Source organism: Pelodiscus sinensis, chromosome 1 (assembly GCF_049634645.1).
Source record: "Pelodiscus sinensis isolate JC-2024 chromosome 1, ASM4963464v1, whole genome shotgun sequence".
Taxonomy (NCBI): Eukaryota; Metazoa; Chordata; order Testudines; family Trionychidae; genus Pelodiscus; species Pelodiscus sinensis.
The window spans coordinates 114,620,884-114,642,144 of NC_134711.1; the positions used below are offsets into that span (position 1 = coordinate 114,620,884).

Genomic DNA, 21,261 nt, shown 5'->3' on the forward strand with positions numbered 1-21,261 from the left:
AAATATCTCCAGAGATGGGGATTCCATCCTCACAGACACATACTGCCCCCAATGCCATTCCCACCAAACTGGCCCTACTGGGATCTGTAGGCAATATACAGAGTTCAGCATCACAGGACCTCTAGCACACTAAGATCAAGTGCACCATGATCTCCATTATGACTCATCACAGCATCCTCAAACACAGGAGTAGATGACTGAGGAAATCTTAGGCCATGAAGCCTTACCACTAGTGAGCCTGTCATCTTTGTCACTAGATGAAACAGTAATGCCCACAGAGATTGACTTCAAGCAATTCCAGGAACTCTTGAAAAGGATGGTAGAGTCCTTGGACATATCACTAGAAGAGGTACCTGAATCACAGTGCAAAGTACTAGACATGCTTCAGACATCTGCCTCTGCAAAGTCGGCATTACTGATCAACATTCTGCTATGGAGGCTGCCAAAACCATCTAGCAGACACCAGCAACAGCACCGCCATCATGCAAAAGATCAGCCAAAAATACTATGTGCCACCTCACAATTAAGTGTTTACTCTACCCACCTCACATCAAACTCACTATTGGTAGACTCTGTTCCCTGGAAGCCATGTGCTTAGGTGGCCATGTAGGCGAGATTCACAAACTGCCCAGCTGATTAGCAAAGCAAGCACAGCAGCATGAGGGAGGAAGGAGAAGCAGTAACAGGAAACTTGGAAATGGCGGAGATGCTCAATGACTTCTTTGTTTCGGTCTTCACTGAGAAGTCTGGAGGTGTGCCTAACGTAGTGAATACAAGCAGAGAGAGGGTAAGTTTAGAAGATAGGATACACAAAGAACAAGTTAAAAATCACTTAGGAAAGTTAGATGTCAGCAAGTCACCAGGTCCTGATGAAATGCATCCCAGGATACTCAAGGAAATGATAGAGGAGGTATCTGAGCCTTTAACTATGATCTTTGAAAAATCATGGAAGACAGGGGAGATTCCAGAAGACTGGAAAAGGGCAAATATTGTGCCCATCTATAAAAAGGGGAATAAGAACAACCTAGGAAACTACAGACCGGTCAGTTTAACGTCTGTCCCAGGGAAGATAATGGAGCAGGTAATTAAGGAAATCATATGCAAACACTTGGAAGGTAATAAAATGATAGGGAATAGCCAGCATGGGTTTGTGAAGAACAAGTCATGCCAAACTAATCTGATAGCTTTCTTTGATAGGATAACGAGCCTTGTGGATAAGGGAGAAGCGGTGGATGTCATATACCTAGACTTTAGTAAGGCATTTGATACGGTCTCGCATGATATTCTTATTGATAAACTAGGCAAATATAACTTAGATAGGGCCACGATAAGGTGGGTGCATAATTGGCTGGATAACCGTAGTCAGAGAGTTGTTGTTAACGGTTCTAAATCCTGCTGGAAAGGGATAACAAGTGGAGTTCCGCAAGGGTCTGTTTTGGGACCCGTACTGTTCAATATCTTCATCAATGATGTAGATATTGGGATAGAGAGTATGCTTATTAAGTTTGCAGATGATACCAAACTGGGTGGGGTTGCAACTTCTTTGGAGGATAGGGACATAATTCAAAACAACCTTAGCAAGTTAGAGAAATGGTCAGAGGTAAACAGGATGAGGTTTAATAAAGAGAAATGCAAAGTGCTCCACTTAGGAAGGAACAATCAGTTCCATACATACAAGATGAGAAGCGACTGTCTAGGAAGGAGCATTGCGGAAAGGGATCTAGGGGTCATAGTGGACCACAAGTTGAATATGAGTCAACAGTGTGATGCTGTTGCAAAAAAAGCAAATATGATTCTAGGTTGTATCAACAGGTATGTTGTAAGCAAAACTCGTGAAGTCATTCTGCCGCTCTACTCTGCACTAGTTAGGCCTCAGCTGGAGTACTGTGTCCAGTTCTGGGCGCCACATTTCAAGAAAGATGTGGAGAAATTGGAAAGGGTACAGAGAAGAGCAACAAGAATGATTAAAGGTTTAGAGAACATGACCTATGAAGCCAGGCTTCATGAACTGGGCTTGTTTAGTTTGGAAAAAAGAAGATTAAGGGGGGACATGATAGCGGTTTTCAAATATCTAAAAGGGTGTCACAAGGAGAAAGGAGAAAATTTGTTCCTCTTGGTTTCTGAGGACAGGACAAGGAGTAATGGGCTTAAAGTGCAGCAAGGGAGGTTTAGATTGGACATTAGGAAAAATTCCTAACTGTCAGGGTGGTCAAATATTGGAATAAATTGCCAAGGGAGGTGGTGGAATCTCCCTCTCTGGAGATATTTAAGAACAGGTTAGATAGACATCTGTCAGGGATTGTGTAGACGGAGCTTGGTCCTGCCTTGAGGGCGGGGGGCTGGACTCGATGACCTCTCGAGGTCCCTTCCAGTCCTATGATTCTATGAGATCATTATGTCTTTCTTTCTGTTTGTCTCACACACACTCCTCACCTCCCCCTCCCATGTTCCCCATCTGGGAATGTCTCACAACCCACTCACACAGTCTGTGTTGCCCACAGTCATCTCTCACCATATACTTGTATTATTCTTGTCACTACTTGATACTTCCTGTAATGCACATGTATTCTCTGTAATTTTATTCTTTCAGAGTGTTATTTTAGTGTTCTGAGTGGTCCATGCATTTCATAATTTTTCTCTTACACTTAAATTCTTTGAGTAGTGAGTTCTAAAATGCTTAACTTCTCCTGCTGGAGTAATTGACAATTTAAGACTTTTTAAATATCTAGGATTTTGTTTCTATTGGTGGTGCACATGTGCATGCATATGGCAGAATGTATTCTGCATATGGATGGAAAAATTAGAAGGAACATTGGTGGCAGAGGCAGTAAACAAGAGGGGAAACCAACACCATATGCTAGAATTTAAAAAGTTTGACAGAGACTGAAGGAAATTAGATGCCTTCAGCTGCAACACTACACATAGCTAAATTACAAGACCCTACTGTCCAAATATTCCCACTTTTTTCGAAAGTATCAGAAAATTATTTAAGAAAAAATAACAGTTTAACACTGATATTTCCAAAGGCCATTTCAGTGCCAGGCCTCCCCACAGACATGGCTTCATGCTCATCTGTAGTCATGCACCAGATATCATGGCTTCATCTCTTGGAGTTCCCCCAAGAAATTCCAATCAACAGCCAAGGGCTTGCCCTTTGAAGACCCAAAATTATTCAAGGGCAAAACAGATCAGTCTCTCCGTACCTTTAAAGATTGGAAGGCAACATTAAAATCTCTACTGATCTATACCCCTGCAAATAAAAAGAAATGTCTGGTATTCTACCCAGAGATTCTAATTGTTGCTGTACACACAAAATCACAGGTAATATTACCAATGTTGCAACCAAAGACAAACCAGACGTGGACAAAAATCAAAGCCAAACTTCAACAGCCTAATCCACCTCGAGACAACCGTTTTGAAGGTGTAGTCAAAAGCACGAGACAGCCACACACTCTAATGCCTGGAAATCAACCGGTCAACATTTTAGTAAGTCTGTAATCCATTGCTACAGATAAATAAAATTATCCAAAAGGATTATTTTATTCCCTTTATCTTTATCTGAGCTACCCATACACTTTCCCCACCTCCTCTTCAGGAATCACTCTCCTGAGTACGTGCTAGAACAGGAAATAACCCATGTTATACTTAGGTGCAGTGGAACCAGTACCAATACAGAAAGAGGGAGAGATCTTTTTCACTCATGCTATTTTCTAACTCAGGAAAAAGGTGGGCAGGTGGATCTAAGAAAACTAGTAAAAACACAATATTCCAAAATGGTGACACCAAGAACTATAATTCCAATGTTGGAGAAGGAGACTGGCTCTCAGAATTGGATTCGTAAGATACATATTTTTACATTTCCATCCATCACAGAGAGTCATCCTAATAGTGTCTACATGCCCAAACAAACATACTTCCTATTCCTGCTAAAGAGGGTGTGCCCATGTCAAATTTTTCCCCAATGCCTCATCACTCACACAAGACTTGGGGACACATCCACCATTCTAATGCCACATTACTACAAGAAAGACATATGCATATTTGGAAACCGTTCAACATTTAACACCCAAGACAAACAGATCTTGCCAACATTTTTCCCACTTACTAAGGGTACTCGGTGGGGGTGAGGGGTAATCAAGCCCCCAACCCTGCCCTTCCCATGCAAGTGCCTTAGGCCACTCCAGAACCCACCCCACCTCCCTAACGTCAGGGCGTCCCTTATCCTGCCTTCCCAATGAGGTGGATGTGGGCACCGTATTTACCCATCCAACAACTAAATATTTTCCCATAGGCTTTCTGACTACACTTCCCCCAAAATGAGGAACCCATTCCTCCATGGGATCTCAATCTCATCTTGTATGAACTTATGGGAAAAACATTTGAGCTGCTTGCCACCTGCTCTATCCTCCTCTTACCTATGAAGGTGGCTTTCCTCAACACCACCACATCCACCAGATGAGTTGGGGGAGTTAGGCGCTCTAATGGCAGTCCCATACACTATTACTTTAAATTCCTACCTAAGGTTGCCGCCTCCTTTCATCTGAAACAACCAATTTACTCATTTGTGTTTTTCCAAAACCACATGCAAATGAGGCATTTGTCCACACACTGGACATTCCAAGAGCATTAGCTTTCTAAATTGAAAAAGCAAAAACATATAGAAAAATCTGCGAGACTATTCATCTGTAGCAGAATGCTCAGTAGCGCAAACCATCTCAAAGCAGAGAACTGTCCAAGCGGATATTGGGATTCATCCACCTTTGTTATCAAAAGTTTCATTTACAAGCCCCAATGGGAGTCTGTATGTGCTCTGCCAGAGAAGTTTCAGCATCCGTAGCTTTTTTTCAACAGTGTTCCCATTATTGACATTTGCAGAGCAGCAACTTGGGCATCAGCCATCACAAAGCACTATGCTACAGAGTAGCAGTCATCAGACACTCAATTTGAACTCAGAATTTTATCCATCATCAATTACACTGTTCCAAAGTCCCTCACTTCCCCTGAGGAACAATGCTTAATAGTCACATAAAGTGGAGCCACCCACAGGAATATTCCTCAGAAGAAGAGTGTTACTCACCTTGTGCAGTAACTGAGATTCTTTGAATGGCTATCCCTGTGGGTGCTCCACTAGCCTCCATGCTGCTTTAGAGTTTCACATAGTTTCTTCTGTACTTTAGAGAATCTGAGGGACAGTTAGTCACTGTACCAGAGGGTTACACTACATTTTCAGGGTTCTAAATTTTTTAAAAAAAATTGTATCTGCAAAAAAGGAACCATGGATATCTGCAGATGTAGATACCCATGGATATAAAGCGGATCTCCTCAGATTTGCAGGACTCTCCATATTTAGTCCTTAGTACATATCTCTCTGGTCATTCTGAAACTTGAGAGAATCTGCAAACAGAAAGCAAGGTCACCACCTGCCATAAAGATTGCATTATTTGTGATCAGCCTGGTCACTAGTGATGGGAGAACTCTCTAAATCAAGGCCTTCTATTTAGATTATTCTTCATTGTAATCTAATAGTAATTAGGGGGTTTGGGACTACTTTTTAAAAATCCAAAACAATAATGTCCCAAATTCACATCTGGTTCTACATGGGCTCCTTGGTCTACCCACATGGATACAGTTAGAGTAGTGATGTGACCCACGGACGCTCTGTCTGCCCCCCCTCCTCTACGTGCCTCTTGCATACTGGGGCACCAGAGCCTTGCATTTCCTACTTCTCCCCCCTCCCTCCTGGCGCATGGGACACTGTGAATCAGCTGTTTGTGACATTCCAGTTCTGGAAGGGAGAGGGAATGGGGATGGAGAGTGAATTAGACGATTCAAGTGCTAGGAAGGAGGGAGAGGAGCAGGTAAGTGTGGGGCTCCAATGCCCCAGTGTGCAAGAGCCACATTGGGGAGGGCAGCAGACAAGGTCCTCAAGGCTGCAGGTGGAACCCCAGTGGGCTGTGGGCTGCTGTGGCCCACCCACCATTTCTGGTTGCCCATCCCTGAGTTACATGGTTGAGGAGCCAAGTGAAAATATTTTCAAGTCTATATGTGTATTTCACCTGTTAAAATATTTAATTGAATTTTTATGCATTTCTGTTGCTTACGCCATGCAGTTTTGAAAAATCTCTTCAAAATTGTGCTTTCACTGACATTTTATGCTGTGCTCTTAATTCAGTGTTTCAGGTAATGATCTCATAAAGTCACTTGATTAGGTGAAACAACTGAAGATAAATTTAAATGCATTTCATTTTGATTGGAAAAAGCATCTAAAACAAACTGTAGTGTGCATCATTTAAAAATTATACAATTCTCATTTCCAGCTTATTTAAACTGGAAAATTACATTGTTAGAAACATGTTAACTAGCAGTGTTAAATATGCAGTCTAGTCAAAGACTGCCATGTTTTTGTTCTGTTTGTACTGGTCCATGTTCGGGATGTCAACATGCAGATTACAGAATTAACTGATTAGCCTGGACTAATCGGTTAATCGTCTTGACTACATGCATTTCCCCTCCCCCCCACCTCCTACAGCTTCTGTATCAGAGGGCGCAAGGGGGCGGGGAGCAGGAGCCAGTGCCCATAAAGAGCTGGCTTAAACGCAAGCTCCCCATGAGCACTGGTTCTGCCTGTTCCCCTCCCACTGCACTGCATGGAGGGTGAGGGGCCCAGGCTGGAGCTCATATGCCGGGGAAGCTGGCTTGCCGGTTTGCAGATTTACCTGCCCACCCCCTTGCAGCCTCCAATAGAGGCAGCTGAGGGGGCAGGCAGGAATCACTGCTAGGGGGAGCTGGCTTAAAAGCCATTTCTTATCAGCTCCTCACTGCTGCCACCTGTATCAGAGGCTGCAGCACAGGGCAGCAGGTGGGAGCCGGTCTGTGCAGGATGCCAGTGGGAGGCAGCAGCGCATGGTGGGCAGGGGGCTCCCTAGGAATGGGGTTGGGAGTCCACTGATTGCCAACCCCACCCCCAGAGACTATCAAATAGTTGTGTAACTGCTAAGATTTTTATGTGGCTACATGACTATTCAGTTGCACAGTATCTAAAATCCTTAGTCCATAACTAAAACTGTTAGGTGCTACAATGAGCTGAATGATAATGGAGTTGAACGCCCCTACAGTGAGCACTCATTTTTAACGTTAAGCCATGTTCTACCATGATGTAATTTTCCAGTGGATAAATCCTGCCCTAAAACTTCTGATGGTACTTGACGTATTGACCATTCTTAGTACAGGAGATACCAGATTTAGGCTAACTGCAGGTATGTGCAGTATGAGCTTTTTTTAAAACGAATACCTATGCTATATGCTCATATTACTCCAAAAAGTACTCTCTTAAAAAGAGTGTTCTTTTCTTCTAAGGAAAGGCCGAGAAGTGCAGTGGAGCAGTTATGTCTGGCAGAAAACACTCGACCTCGAATGACTGTGGAGGAGCAGATGGAAAGAATAAAGAGACACCAACAAGCTTGTCTGAGAGAAAAGAAAAAGGGACTAAATATTATTGGCATTTCAGATACATCTCCTTTACAGAGCTCATCCTTTGTTAGGGATAATCCATATAAATTAGCTCAGGTATGCCAAAATTCCTTGATACACAGTAATATGTTAGAATAAAGAAAATCTATATTTGGAAAAACTAAGGGGCTGTGCCCCATGCTCACTACACTCACCAGACCCCCTCTCTCTGGCTGCTTTTGCACTGAGTTCAGCAGCACTCTCCATGGCCTCAAGTCACTTGCACACTGCTCCACTCCTGCCCATCCTACCTGCTTATGCCCTTCAATCGCCAGCCAGTCCCCCCTGCTCACTCCTGCCCCACCTTCCAATAAAATAGTCCATGGCCCACAGCCTACCCTCCTCCATTCCTACACTCCCATTCCCATTCCTAGCCCCCTTCCATCTTCCTCCTTCCATCCCTCCCCGCACCTCCATTCTTACACCAACCCTATCCTCCCAAACCCCTCCCCGTCCCCACCCCACTGCTTATTTCTATTCCCACCTCCTTCCTCAATATTCCTACCATTCCCCTCCCCCTTACTGCACTACCCATCCTGACATACACCCTTATCCCCTTTCCTCCCTTCCTGCGCACACCCTGCCCCCCTCCCACAAATAGGCAACTTAACCAGCAAAGAAATGGCTCCAGCCCCATATTCAGTAATTTCCGGGGGAGGGGAGGGCTACCCCGGGTGCTGTGACAGCAAGATCTGGGTAGCTGCCTAGAGAGAAGAGTCAGCAAAAGTGGCATTGCTGGGGTCTGTGAAGTGGGAAAAGGGGATGTCTGTGGGCAGAGAAAATGGAAAGGAAGCAGAGAAAGAGGCAGTAGGGAAGGTCAGAGAAAGGGGGTTCTTTTGGGATGCCAGGTTGGGACAGGGGGGATGGGAGTCTGTGAGGGGGCACGAGAGGGGCCGAGGACACACATGGATGATGGAAAGAAGGCTGGGGAGCCATCCAGTGAGAGGGGGAATCTCTGGACACTACCGTGCAGAGGCAGGCACTCTTCCTCCCCTTTCCCCCCCAGTTACCTCACCCTCTGGGATGGCAGCTGCTCTGAACACTGCTGGGCTCTCCCCTCTGTGATGTCTCAGGGTTGCTGGGCTGCAGCAGTGGTTTCCACTGCGGCGGCTTGGTGCTGGTGTGGCTGCCCAGGGCATAGCCGAGGAAGGGGCAGGCGGGCAGCACACACCAAATCCAGCTGTCAGAAGGGGATATGGTGCAGTGGTTGCTTCCCCCAAGCAGGGGGCCGCCAGGGCTGGCCTGGTGCGCAGCCAGTGCCGCCTCTCTGCCACCGGGCCCCACGCCGCTTCCCCTTGGGCCTGTTCCCACATCGCACCTCAGGCCCTTTGGTCACCGGGAAGGACCACAACATCCCCGAGGGGTGGCGCTAGGGGACCAACCCAGCAGCACCCCAGCTGCTCTGTCCCAAGCATCCCCAAGTCAGCCACTGCTGAAACTGACCAGCGGCTGACTTGGGGACGCCTGGGGCAGAGCAGCTTGGGTGCTGCCGGGTGGTCCTGTAGACCCAAGGGGCACATATCCCCACTCCACCCCAGACCCCTCATAGCCCCCCCTTCCAATAGTCCGGCATATCTGATAATCTGGCACCCCCTGGGTCCTAAAGGTGCCGGATTATCGGAAGTTTACTGTATTTCATTACAATAACGTGACACACATATGAGGAAATGGGATGGTAAACTTTTGGATTGTGATCAAGTAGTCAGAAGTTTGAGTAACTTTTACCAGTGTTTGAAAGGTCATAATGGAGGTGTCAGCATAACAGAAAAAGAGTATGCAGTGATACACTGATTTTTATTGTAAGTATCTCCATATATTACATTTGTTCTACAGAATCGAAGAAAGGATGATATAGTATCTAGTAACATTAAGGAATTAGAAAATGCCATAAGAGAGAATGATTTGGAACAGAATCATAAATCTCTGACAGAAGAAATAACACAACAAAATGCAGGATCAGAAGAGCTGAATGTTGATTTTACTAAAGAGGTATTAAGTTATATTTAGAGTGTTCAATACTACCCCATATTTTTGAGTTGTATAGCATCTAGCATATCAGATTATTTTTTATCAAAATAAGAGGAGAGAGAATTTACACAGAATGAAATTGGGCAATAATTATTACACGTGGTGATCATCAAAATGGTACTTGTCAAATTTATCTTGCATTAAACCCTGTTTTTAATGGCTTACTGATAGAGCTAACAACTGTCAGAACCACCACCATATAATCATGCCTCCTTATAATTGAACACTTTTAAGTTTATTAATGAAAAGTTTGTTTTTGCCCATATTCTTTCATAATCCCCCTTTTCTTTTTGCTGATGCTCCCCATTTCCTCTCCTTTTACTTTGCCATTTTTCTTATCAAGTTTCCAAAAAATAATAATTTAAAATCAAGTTATTAAAACCAACTGATCATCTTTCTTTAAAACACCTTTTATTTGAAGCCTTCTTGCTATATCTTAAGTATTTGAGGCTTTTGAAGGTGTACTACTTCATGCAGAAAATGGCTGTATATAATCAGAACTTCTAAAGCATTCACACTGAGTACTCTATCTAAGCTGCTCTGCAGTGTATTAATTTTGGGTGGCAGTGGAGGTGTGAAAACAATACAGAAACTGCAATCCAGATTCTAGAGAGTTCCCTGATAGTTCTAGATCTCACTCAGAATTCAGTATGCCAAATTCTTCATATTTCCTCCTGTGTAATTCTCCAGGTAATGGTATTGATATAAATTAGATAAACACAGTTCTTTAGTTATGCCTGTGTAAACTACCTGAGGCCAAAATTTGGCTCTTTTGCCAAAGCTTACTTTCTGAAAATTGGTTCTCTGTCCTATGTTCTCAAAGTGTGTACTTACAGATGTTTCTTAAAATTTTTCAACTTTTCTTTATAAAGTTGACAAAAAGCGATGACCTGCTATTGGCAGACACCTCTGTTATAGCTGATCCAGAAGAAGGGAATGCTGAAGGAGTAGAAAAACAAAAGGAATTGGGAAAAACACATAATGTTGATGTCAGGTAATATATAAAAATAAGATAATTGCATATCTAACCAGTCCTATAGTTAATTACAGTTTAATAGTGGATATTTTTGCTTCCTTTGGAAGCTTGATTAATTCCTCTATACAACTCTAAAGGGGAATTGCAGGTAGTTGGGGTGGCATGCACATATATGTATTACATTTTTATTTTGTCTATAAAAAGTATAATGAAAAAATATGCATGGTTAGGTGGTATGAAAAATGGGAAAAAATGTTTTCTTTAGACATGGACAGATTCGATACAAGATGGTTTGTATGGTAATATTTGATTGCATAATGTAAGCACAAAGAAATAGCACAGTCCAGCATTCATTGGTAGAAACAGGTATAGAATCAGGTCATGGACTGTGTACATACAGATAGGCTTTAAACTTTGTGGTTCATGGAAATAAATTCTTTAGATATGAATAATCTTATCCAAAGTTATTTTGCTTATTCATTTCTCTCTTAGGTTTCCTTTTTCTATGTTGACAGACGAACTAAAATACTTAAGATTATTCTCCTACCCCTCTTGTACTTCCAGGAAATTCTTTGTCCATTCTACTCAGGGGCTCCAACACAGACTTCACTTTTCTGAGAAGTAGAACACAGCACACACAGCTATGGAAGGAAATATAAAAATATAACACATTCTGGATGCAGTGTAGTTTTTTTCTTCCTAGTCATAGCAAACTTGTTATACTTATTGACATCATGAATCATTTCCTGCTACCTACTGAAACCAGGAATTCACTGAGTTCACCTATCACATACTGGTAACAAGGAAGGAGTTTGATCAACACTGGTTCTTAGATCAAATTCTAAAAATTAAATCAGAAGTAATTGAAGTAGCTTGGGCTCACAATTCTTGGTTTGCTTTGGGATGCAAGATCTACTCAATGTTTTCAGGATGAGGGCTTAATAGCTTTCCTTGATGCCTCAAAGCTTCCATAAGATTCATGTTAAAAGCCTCAACTGAAGGGTCCAAGGGCAAGTTTTTTATTGAAGTACTTTGCACTGTGATGGAAGCCATCAGAGGAGAAGCAGTCTAGACTTATTTGACCCCTCAGGACAGGAGTTCTCAATCTTCCCAGACTACTTTATCCCTCATAGAAGTCTAATTTGTTTTGTGTATCTCAAGTTTCACCGCACTTAAACTACTTGCTTAGAAAATCAGCTTTAATAATACGAAAGTGTCACAACACAGTGTGACTTCAAAAGGGGCTTTTTCTCATTTTATTTCATAATTATATAATGAAACTAGAATATTAATATTGTAGTTACATTTCAGTGTATAGTATGTAGAGCAATATAAATAAACCATTGCATGAAAAGTTAGTTTGCACTGACTTTGTTGGTGCTTTTTATGTAGCATGTTGTAAAACTTGGGAAATACCTAAATGAGCTGATGTAACCTGTGAAAGAACGTGTTCCCCACAAGGGTACGCATACCTGTGGTTGAGAACCACGGCCTGATGGTACTTCATCACCTTGAAGGGTTTCCTTCAGCTCCATCATTTCAGAGTAGTAATGGAGCATTAGGGCTCCTCTTAAGTAGTTATTGCCTGACACGAAGCTGGACCAATGAGTTTTACTTTTCATGTAGAGTGAGGCTCTCCCACAGGGTGATCGCATTCTCATGATGCAGTGCATCTTCCCTATGGCTTAGGGTTTGGTATCTTTTTCAGTGTATGAATATGAAAAGGGGGGAAAAACCATATATAGTTTGCAGCTTAATGTTCTTTTTACTCTAAAATTCATGTTATAAGATTGAAACAGTTTTTCTTTGATTCAGGATTTCAATATGTTACTACAGGTTCCAGAAATATGTATTTGATATAAACAACACAATTGGAGGGATTTGGGTTAAGAGAAGAAAATTGAGTGTTGGAACTCCAGTTGCACATAAATATGGTTAATGCCTGAAATTAGATTAAATGACCTCTAAAAATAACAACTTTTTTAACTAGCTTGCAGAATGAGGCACAACTTGCAAAGCACAGACATGAAACCAATCCAAAAGAAAGTGAAGCAGCCAGTGTTCAAGAACAAGAAGAGATTGTTTCTTCTTTTGAGTTAGCTGTACAATCTTCGAGAGAAAATCAAACCGCAGGTATGGAAAAGAGATTGTCCATTACACTGAAGTATGAATTGGCTGGAGCAAATTGTGCCCTGTCTGCCTCTTGGAAACCTTCCCCAATCCTCTGCACGTATTCACAGTACTTGCCTACCTCCTTGCTACTGGTTCCAGTCAGCCATGTGAGTTTCTCCTATAGGTCATCTCATCAAAGGCATCTACCGTAAAATTGGTTTTTTAGGCTCCAAGCTGGGGTGCGCATTATACATAGGAGCAATTTTTAAAAGTTTTAAACTCCTCCTCCCCTTCCCTCCTCTCCCCTCCGAACAGAAACTTTCCCGCTGCAGCACAGCACGGGGGCCACCACCCTGCCAGGCTCCCGGACAAGGCGAGGAGCCGGCGGCACCGCCAGGCTGCAGCACCCTGGCTCGCTGCCTGCCTGGTGCTCCTTCAGGCTGCGCCTGGGGGTCCCCGTGGCAGGCATGAGCTCAGCATGGCGCACGGGTAGCTGTCCACTGCGTGCGCATTTCCCAGGCGAGCCTGCAGGTAGGAGCAGCACGTCCCTCCTTCCCGCGAGCCTGCAGCTTAGGGCCGCCTCCGGGAAGCAGGCAAGGCTGGGCTTGGTGCTGGTGGGTCAGCTCCTGGCGCAGCAGGGCAGGCCATGTTGCCGCCCACAGCACCCGGGCTGCTGTTGGGAAGGGCGGGGGAAAGGTTTCAAACTCCGCCGCCAGCTCCCCGGGCTGCGCACGCGTTTCCCTGTAGCTTCAGATCTGGTTTAAGGATAATCAAATGTTGTTCCAGTTTAGTAGAGACCAAGAAATTCTGGACTTCGGAAACAGTTTACCTCCTGTTTTTCTGTACGATGGGGTGCGCATTGTACATAGGAGTTCGGGTTTTTTCATTATGCTAAGATTCTAAAATCAGTGTGCGCATTATACATAGGTGCGCATTATACTCGTGATTTTATGGTATTCTAAGCACACACTTTTCTGATGTTGATCCCCTTTCCCAACCCTTGCAAGTATGACCTGTGACTGGAACATAGATACTCCAGTGATGAGGGCCAAATAAGCAGTAGATAGCTTCCCAGTGGCATTAGATTATGGACCAGCAAAATAATAGGTTGGTGTGTGGGTCTCAAGAGGTCAAAAGGGATGCCAGAGTGGAAAAGACAGCGTGTTTGTGAGTACCTTAATGGCACACGGTTGCAAGAAGATTTGGGCACTGGGGGAAGGCCAAATTGCTTATAAAAAATGGGCAGGTGGAATGATCAATACTTGCAGTGATGAGTATTGTTGTTTGGTGCCAGGGAGAAATAAGGAAGTTCAGATGTTACGTAAGGATAAATAAACAAAGTAACGGCACAGTTCTAACCATGACTACTTAGTTCAAGTCAGGAGTAGGAAAGATCCTTTGTGATCACAGTTGCTCTTAGCTAGAGAGCATAACAGGGTTGTGGTTGTGTCTAATCTGCATAAATGATTCTTTTTATATTCATTAAAAAGTATTTCTGTCTTTCTTATACTGTGTGATAATTAACTTGTGTGCCGTGTCTGTTTTGCATTCATTATATCAATAACTTGGGTGTGAGCAAATATCTTAAGAGCAATGTGTAAATTCTTTTTTTTACATAGCGTTATTTTTACTATATAATATGGATTGAAAAGATTTCTTCAGGTTATTTTAACCTTTACTTGCTTAACACTTACCTTGCTCTCAAATTTCATGCTGCCTGAAACATTTTCAATTTGTATAACTTTTGCCTTCTTTAATATTTGTTTAATTTCTCTTTATAGGAAAAAGTCAGCCCTCTTCACCAGAGTCCCCACCATCACCAGCTCCATCAATGCAACCACAGCTCACAGAAGGATCACATTTCATGTGTGTATAGTCTGAGAAAAGTACGTCTGCTTTTCACATCATGCTATTTTCTGTGGATACTGTGATTTCTTTGAGAATCACATATAGGCAATTTTATTAAGTAGGGTGAAGATGTATATATTGAACAAGCAATCAAACTAAATAGGACTATATTGATTCTTTGGCATGAGTGCAGCTGTGTATTCAATTGGTGTGTGTGTACACCTAGCACATTGGAGCTGGAGAATTTTGCCAAGCAATAGCCTTAAAGGGTCACCACTCACACCTTGTGGCCACAACTCCTCTCTGACTATATGAGATAACATTCCCCTAAACTCCATCTGTTCCTTTTTACCACTCCTAGCTGGAATCATATCTCTGTATGGTTCCTAATCTAACAACCATTCTCTTTCTTAGCAGCCTCTGCTATCGTCTCTCTTTTCACTTTTGTCTCAGACTGCATTTCTGATTCCAATAGTATCTGTAAGGAGAGCCTATCTGTAGGAGGCTCTGCCGTCAGCCTGCATACATACAATTCTGTAAAGACAAAATGACTTTATTACCACATCCAAAATTTGTATCTGAAGTGGTTTTTCAGCTTCATTTGAACCAGGCGGCATACGTACCTGTGTCCTTTCCCAAGATGCTTTCATCTCCAGAAGAGCAGCATCTCCACACATCAGATGTCAGGCAATATCTAGCCTTCTGTCTGGACAGCACTAAACTGTTCCAATCTTTACTGTGCCTGTTTGTCATATATAGATCATTGGAAGGGTCAAGTGGTCTGTGTTTAGGTAGACTCTGAGGTCTACTTGGGGGAAGGAGAAGGATTGGTTGTGAGCACTTAAGTGGAATACATAGATGCATCCACTTAAAAGAATTCAAAAGTTTCAGAGGGGTAGCCATGTTAGTCTGTTACTGAAAAAAATTAAATAATAACGAATGGTCCTGCCGCACCTTAGAGACTAGCAAAAAATGTAAATGGTATCATGAGCTTTCGTGGGAAGTGGGTTGTGCCCACAAAAGCTCATGATACCGTCTATATTTTTTGTTTTATTCTTTAAGGCACTGCAGGACTATTTGTTGTTTAAGTTTTTCCATTTAAAGAGGAAACTGTTACTGTAACTGTGGTTCTTTGAGATGTGATGCAAATGTGTACTCCACAACCCACCTCTGCCCCTCTGCTGTGGATCCTATTCTTTGGACACTCTGTGTGAAGGAGCTGAGGGAGTTCAAGACTGTGTTGCCTCATACAGCCAGGAGAGGAGCTGTGGCCAAGTGGCATGAGTTTATCCCCGCTACAGGTACTGTAGGCAAAATTATTTGGTTCATGGTAGCCAGTACACCAGCACACATCTAAGTTGAATTCACATTCAAATAACAATTAAAGTGAGTAACTGTTTCTCTGAACGTGAGTCTTGTACATCCTAGGAGAATGCACTAACCTCTCTATTTGACTGTTCTGGGGTGGGCATCTTCTCCCCCACTCCCATTGAAAATAATAGGTTTCCACAAAAAGTTTTTCAATAAATTGGTGGTTTCCAATCGAAAAATGTTTTGTCAAAATAAAATCCTGACTACAATAAACTTCCAATAATCCGGCACCTTTAGGACCCAGGGGGTGCCGGATTATCAAATATGCCGGACTATCGGAAGGGGGGGGGCTATCAGGGGTCTGAGGTGGGGTTGGGGGGATGTCACCCCAGACCCCTCAAAGCCCGCCCTTCCAATAGTCCGGCTCTGCCCCAGGGGTCCCTGATTCAGCCGCTGCTGGTCAGTTTCAGCAGGGGCTGAATCGGGGACACCTGCAGCAGAGCAACTGGAGCTGCCGAGTTGGTCTGGTGGCGCCGACCCTTGGCGCGGTGAGGCCAACCCGGCAACACCCCAGCTACTTTTGGGGACGCCTGAGGCAGAGTAGCTGGGGTGCTGCCAGGTTGGTCCCACAACGCCGCTCCTCAGCGCTACTGGACCAACCCGGCAGCACCCCAGCTGCTCTGCCCCAGGTGTCCCCAAGTCAGCTGCTGCTGAAACTGATCAGGGGCTGATTCCAGGAAGCCCGAGCAGAGCTGCTCTGCCTCCGGCTTCCTGGAGTCAGCCGCTGGTCAGTTTCAGCAGCGGCTGAATTAGGGACAGCTGGGGTGCTGCTGGGTTGGTCCCGCAGCCCCGAGGGGAAGCGCTATGGGACCTACCCGGCAGGACTCCAGCTGCTCCGCCCCCGGCTTCCCCAATTCAGCGGCTGGTCAATTTTAGCAGCGGCTGAATCAGGGAAGCTGGGAGCAGAGCAGCTCCAATGGTCTGGCTACCCGGAGCACTTCTAGGTTCCTGATGGTGCCAGACCATGGGAGTTTTACTGCAGATTTAGTTGAAACACAATGAAGCATTCGGGGCAGAGAGAACCACTGCACTGCTGCTGCCCACTAGAGGTCATTCTCCACAGCTATCAGTCAGACAACTTTCTTAATCACTACCCAACACATTTAAAACGTCTGAATGTGAGGAGCATTGCTGTTACCCATGACTAACATAAGAGCTGTAATTTCCCACACAAAATAGCAAGCATACCAGACTGTGAACAAGTTTCCTCTCCTGTTAATTTTTTAAAGCAGGAATTCAGATAATCAGTGGGATACAAAATGTAGGGTAAAAATCCTTTGCGATAGAAAGACTTGAAAATTTGAGAGAGGCATTCCAATTCAAAGAATGATCAGCTTTTGAGACAATGTCTGGGAAATGCATGATGGTTTTTAGAGGGCTAAAGTCATATTTTTGAAGAGCTTTTATACTTAATAAAATCATGTTTATGGCACTGTGGCAGTGGAATTTGGAAAAAGAAAATGGTGCTATCACAAGACTAAGGAAAGAGAGCTTACCTCACACATTACTTTTTCTATATTGTACTTCTTCTGGCATCACTAATACAAATGTTGCATCTATATTACAAGTTCATTATAAAATCTTAAGCATGTTGATGCACTGTTTAATAAAGTATGATTAAATTTATTTAGAATTTTTCATCCCAAACATTGCATTACATCATAGCAAATAGAGAGTACTGTGTCCTGTTTCTAACCTTGACAGTCCTTGGGATCTGCATTTAGGGACTTTGCTATTAATTTTACATGGTAAGCACTTAACTTGTTGTTTTGATGGTGACAGTATAAAACCCTAACATGTCTCTTTGTACAAATAAACCCCCCCATTTCAATGTATTTGTGCATAATTATCAAATAGCTTTAATGTCTAAAAAAAATAGGTGGTAGAAATTAATTTTTCTTAGATTTTTTTTTTAAATAATATAATTTACTTTGTGAATAGCCATAGTGAGGTCAGAAATGCCTCACCATTCCTGATCCTAAGAGGTGCTTTATAGTTTTTTGGTAAACTGCAGTAATTTGATCCATGTCTGTCTTTCAGCTCTAACAGATTCTGTTGAGACAATTCATGGCTGAGGAGTATGGACCTATGGAAATATGAGAAGATATTGTAGAGTATATTTTAAATCTATGAAATTCATAGTTCTGATGCTTTTGGCCACAGAGCATCATTTTATCACTTCCTGGAAAACGTTTATTCCAAGACAGCTTTAAATGGCCCATATGTACATTCAACAATCTGAAGATTGTTCTTCCGATACCAGCTTGCTGCTATGATTTCAATGCACATAAATATTCCTTTTAGTATGCAGGCAAAAGTCAGAACCTTAGTTGATTTACAGAATTAATTATGAAATCATATAAGTTTGCATTTTTGTTTCTTTTAGATTACATAACAGATCGATTTCTTTTACGTATCTCCACTAAACCTTGTTTTACACTTTTTAAACACTAGTGTATTTTGACATTTGATTTGTAAAATTTTATATATATTTAAAATGTGCCATTTTTATTATTGTTGAGTAAAGTATGTCCTGTTTCAGCTGTAATTATTTCTTGATCAGGTTGCAGCATCAGCAGTTACTGCCACACTGTTATCAACATATACATGAATGTTTGTGCTTACTTTTTCTTAAACAAAATGAAGTGTAGGTATTTTGAGGTACTGGGCTCTTTGTTGGAATAGGGGGTGTACAGCAATAAGCAGGTTTTCAATTCCAGTACTTAGTTTGTGTACAAATGTAATTATGTTCATTGTGTATATATTATACAATGGGCACATCCAATGTAAGTATAAGAAGCCACTTACTATTCAAATGCAAATGTTCATATCTCATTTCTTTTTTTATCATGTTAAATAAATGTTGATGTTCTTAAAAGTTTTGTGGGTAGTATTCCTTCTAGCAAGCACAGTGTACTCATCCGTATTTGTGTGGGAAGCACATCTTTATAAGAGTATCAGCCTGTTACAGGATTGGTTGGAGGACGCTCTGTGGTCTGCAATGTGAAGGAAATAATGATGTTCTTTCCTGGCCTTAAAATCTGAGCACTACACTAGAGTGCTTACAGTGGCACAGCTGTACCGATTCAGGTGCACTATGAGAGAGAACTTTCCTGTCCAAGCAATTAATCCACCCCAGCAAGTGGTGGTAGTTATGTTGACAGGAGGAGCTTTCCTCACTAAATATTCACACTCCTCAGTGATCTAAGTTTTGCCATAATAAGTGGTAGTATAGACGTAGCCTGTGTGACATCAGCTACAAACAAGAGCAGCATTGGTAGACTCTTAATGGATTCTACCTTGGCTCTTCTGGAAGGAGTGGTTCCTACCACAGCCTACAGCAAAACCACAGCCTTGTGGCCTAGTACTCAAAAAGAAATTTGAGTTCAGTTCTTGGTTCTCCCACACTTTCACCTATGACCTTTGGCAAGTCAATTAGTTGCTTTTTGCTTCCGTTCCCAATCTTTTTATGTAGAATTGCTATTACTTTCAAAATTAGAATGAACACTATTATGATTGGGCTGAGGAGAGGAATGAGATGATTCCTCAGGGCTCTAACATTTGCACATCATCTTCCCAGAACCAAAAAGAAAACATAAAACCATTTGTCATGCATGGCAGCTTATTACACATACTACTGGTTTCACTTTTTCATCACTCACTGCTGTCTGAATTAGTGTAACTAGAAACTGCTTGTGTGCATTTTTAGAAAAGAATAATGAAAAGTAGATTTAAAAGAGAATCGTTTGGATCCAGACTGCAAAGATCTGAATTTAAAAACAAACACTTCAATACACTTTTCATTCCTGGGAGAAGTCAGACCATCAGAGCTGTTTTTAGAAAACAAAAGCAATGTTTGCTCAAGACACTATTCAGCTTCTGACTTGCTTATCTATTTGTTCAGTATCTTGCACCACACTCCCGTAAGAGTTGTTGAATGCCCAGTGGCACAGCACATACTTAAGAGTCTAAAATACGGGTTTCACTTCACTGTGTGGCATGTTTCTGGAGTTAAGTTGTGCACCAAGCTCTGTGGCCATTTAAATGCAGAGCGGTGAGGAAAGAGAAAGGCACATGGGGCTGTCGTCTTAGTATTCGCTAAAGAAAGAATAGGATTAGTGATCTGGAACCTTCTTAAGCCTTGTCTTCACTTAAAAGGTTTGCTAGTTATAGCTGTACCAGCACATCCTCATAGTATACATGCAGTTTATACCAGCAAAAAGGTCCTTTTGCCTGTGAAGCTTATAATCGTTCCTTGACCAAAATAAGCTACAATGGTAAAAGGAAGATTTTGCCAATGTTACTGTCTATGGTAGCTTTTGGTGAGACAGCTGCTAGTAAATAATCATATCCTTCCAACCAACAAAGTTGTGTCAGTATGTCAGGCCTTAGAATTTTCTTGGCATTTACACTGAAGATTTGAAGTACAATTGGGTATTTGAAACTATTTTCATCTGTGTTTTGAAAAGTAAATTGCTCAGTTTGCTTTCTTGATTAAGAAAGCAGCTATTTCTCCTGCCTCATTAAAATTTTTTTGTTGTACTTACCTTTTAATTCTCCTCCCACTAGTCATGCTTTTGAAAGATTCACCGCTAAATAAGTGAATCCCTAGACTGTCAGACTGGAAATGGCTGTATTTTAAGTCTGAGCTTAGGTTATTTTTTAAATTTCTGATTGATTGCTTCATTGGCCTACTGTGCTGACATTTGTACATAGTATGCTTTTTTCCTCAAAAGCAGGGTCTCTTAAGAGATGTACGTCAGACACATGCTTTACAGATGTTCATGCTCTTCAAAACCAATTACATCTCCTTCTGTCTGGAGCTTTTGTTTGCCACTTGCATTGTTCCAAAAAGACTAAGGAATGTGGTCCTTTCAAATTCCTGAATAAAGTAACATCACTAGAAAAGCTGTACTTTATGTCCTGGGAATTTCTTGTGCAAACTGGTCTGGGCCAGTTCAGAGAGAAGATAGATCATCCAGTAGTTAAAACCCGACTCTGATTCAGTGTCATGATGGGGGGAAGCTTTCTATTCAAATTCACATTGAGGGTTTTTTTTAATCATAAAGGAACCTGACATATACTATCTTTTTTTCAAACAATCACAATCAGAACTATTTTCTTGCATCATACTTAAATTAATGTGCCTGAACCAAGTTGAAAATAAGCTGTTACAGTTCCACTAGCTATAACAAATGTTACGTTTAAGACAATTTTGTAATATTAGCTATTATTCCACTGCCTAGTGAAGCAATTTTGAGTCACTTTTGTCACTGGTGTTAAGCAATGAAATTCTAGGGTGAAGTGTAACAGAATATCCTGATAAATTCAGGGAGCTGGACTTGGACGGTGCAAGAAATCCTTTCCACTTCCCTGCTAATTTGTGTTTTGTAACCAGCAGAAGTACAATTTTTGTT

At 42.2% G+C, this 21,261-nt stretch overlaps 1 protein-coding gene across 10 annotated transcripts in view; it reads left to right on the plus strand.

Moving 5' to 3' along the window:
• PLEKHA5 (pleckstrin homology domain containing A5) overlaps positions 1-18,722 on the plus strand; it is a 241,995-nt gene extending 223,273 nt beyond the window's left edge. For 6 of the 10 annotated variants that reach the window (XM_075897802.1, XM_075897759.1, XM_075897770.1 and 3 more), the window contains 6 exons: positions 7,357-7,566; positions 9,343-9,498; positions 10,410-10,531; positions 12,504-12,646; positions 14,407-14,491; positions 17,885-18,722. In XM_075897802.1, coding sequence (XP_075753917.1) covers positions 7,357-7,566; positions 9,343-9,498; positions 10,410-10,531; positions 12,504-12,646; positions 14,407-14,491; positions 17,885-17,903 — 735 coding nt within the window. In that variant the 3' untranslated portion in view covers positions 17,904-18,722. Of the gene's footprint in view, positions 1-7,356; positions 7,567-9,342; positions 9,499-10,409; positions 10,532-12,503; positions 12,647-14,406; positions 14,512-17,884 lie in introns of all 10 variants that reach the window. The other 4 variants (XM_075897764.1, XM_075897805.1, XM_075897812.1 and 1 more) reach the window with 1 other exon arrangement.
• Positions 18,723-21,261: the final 2,539 nt, after the last annotated feature.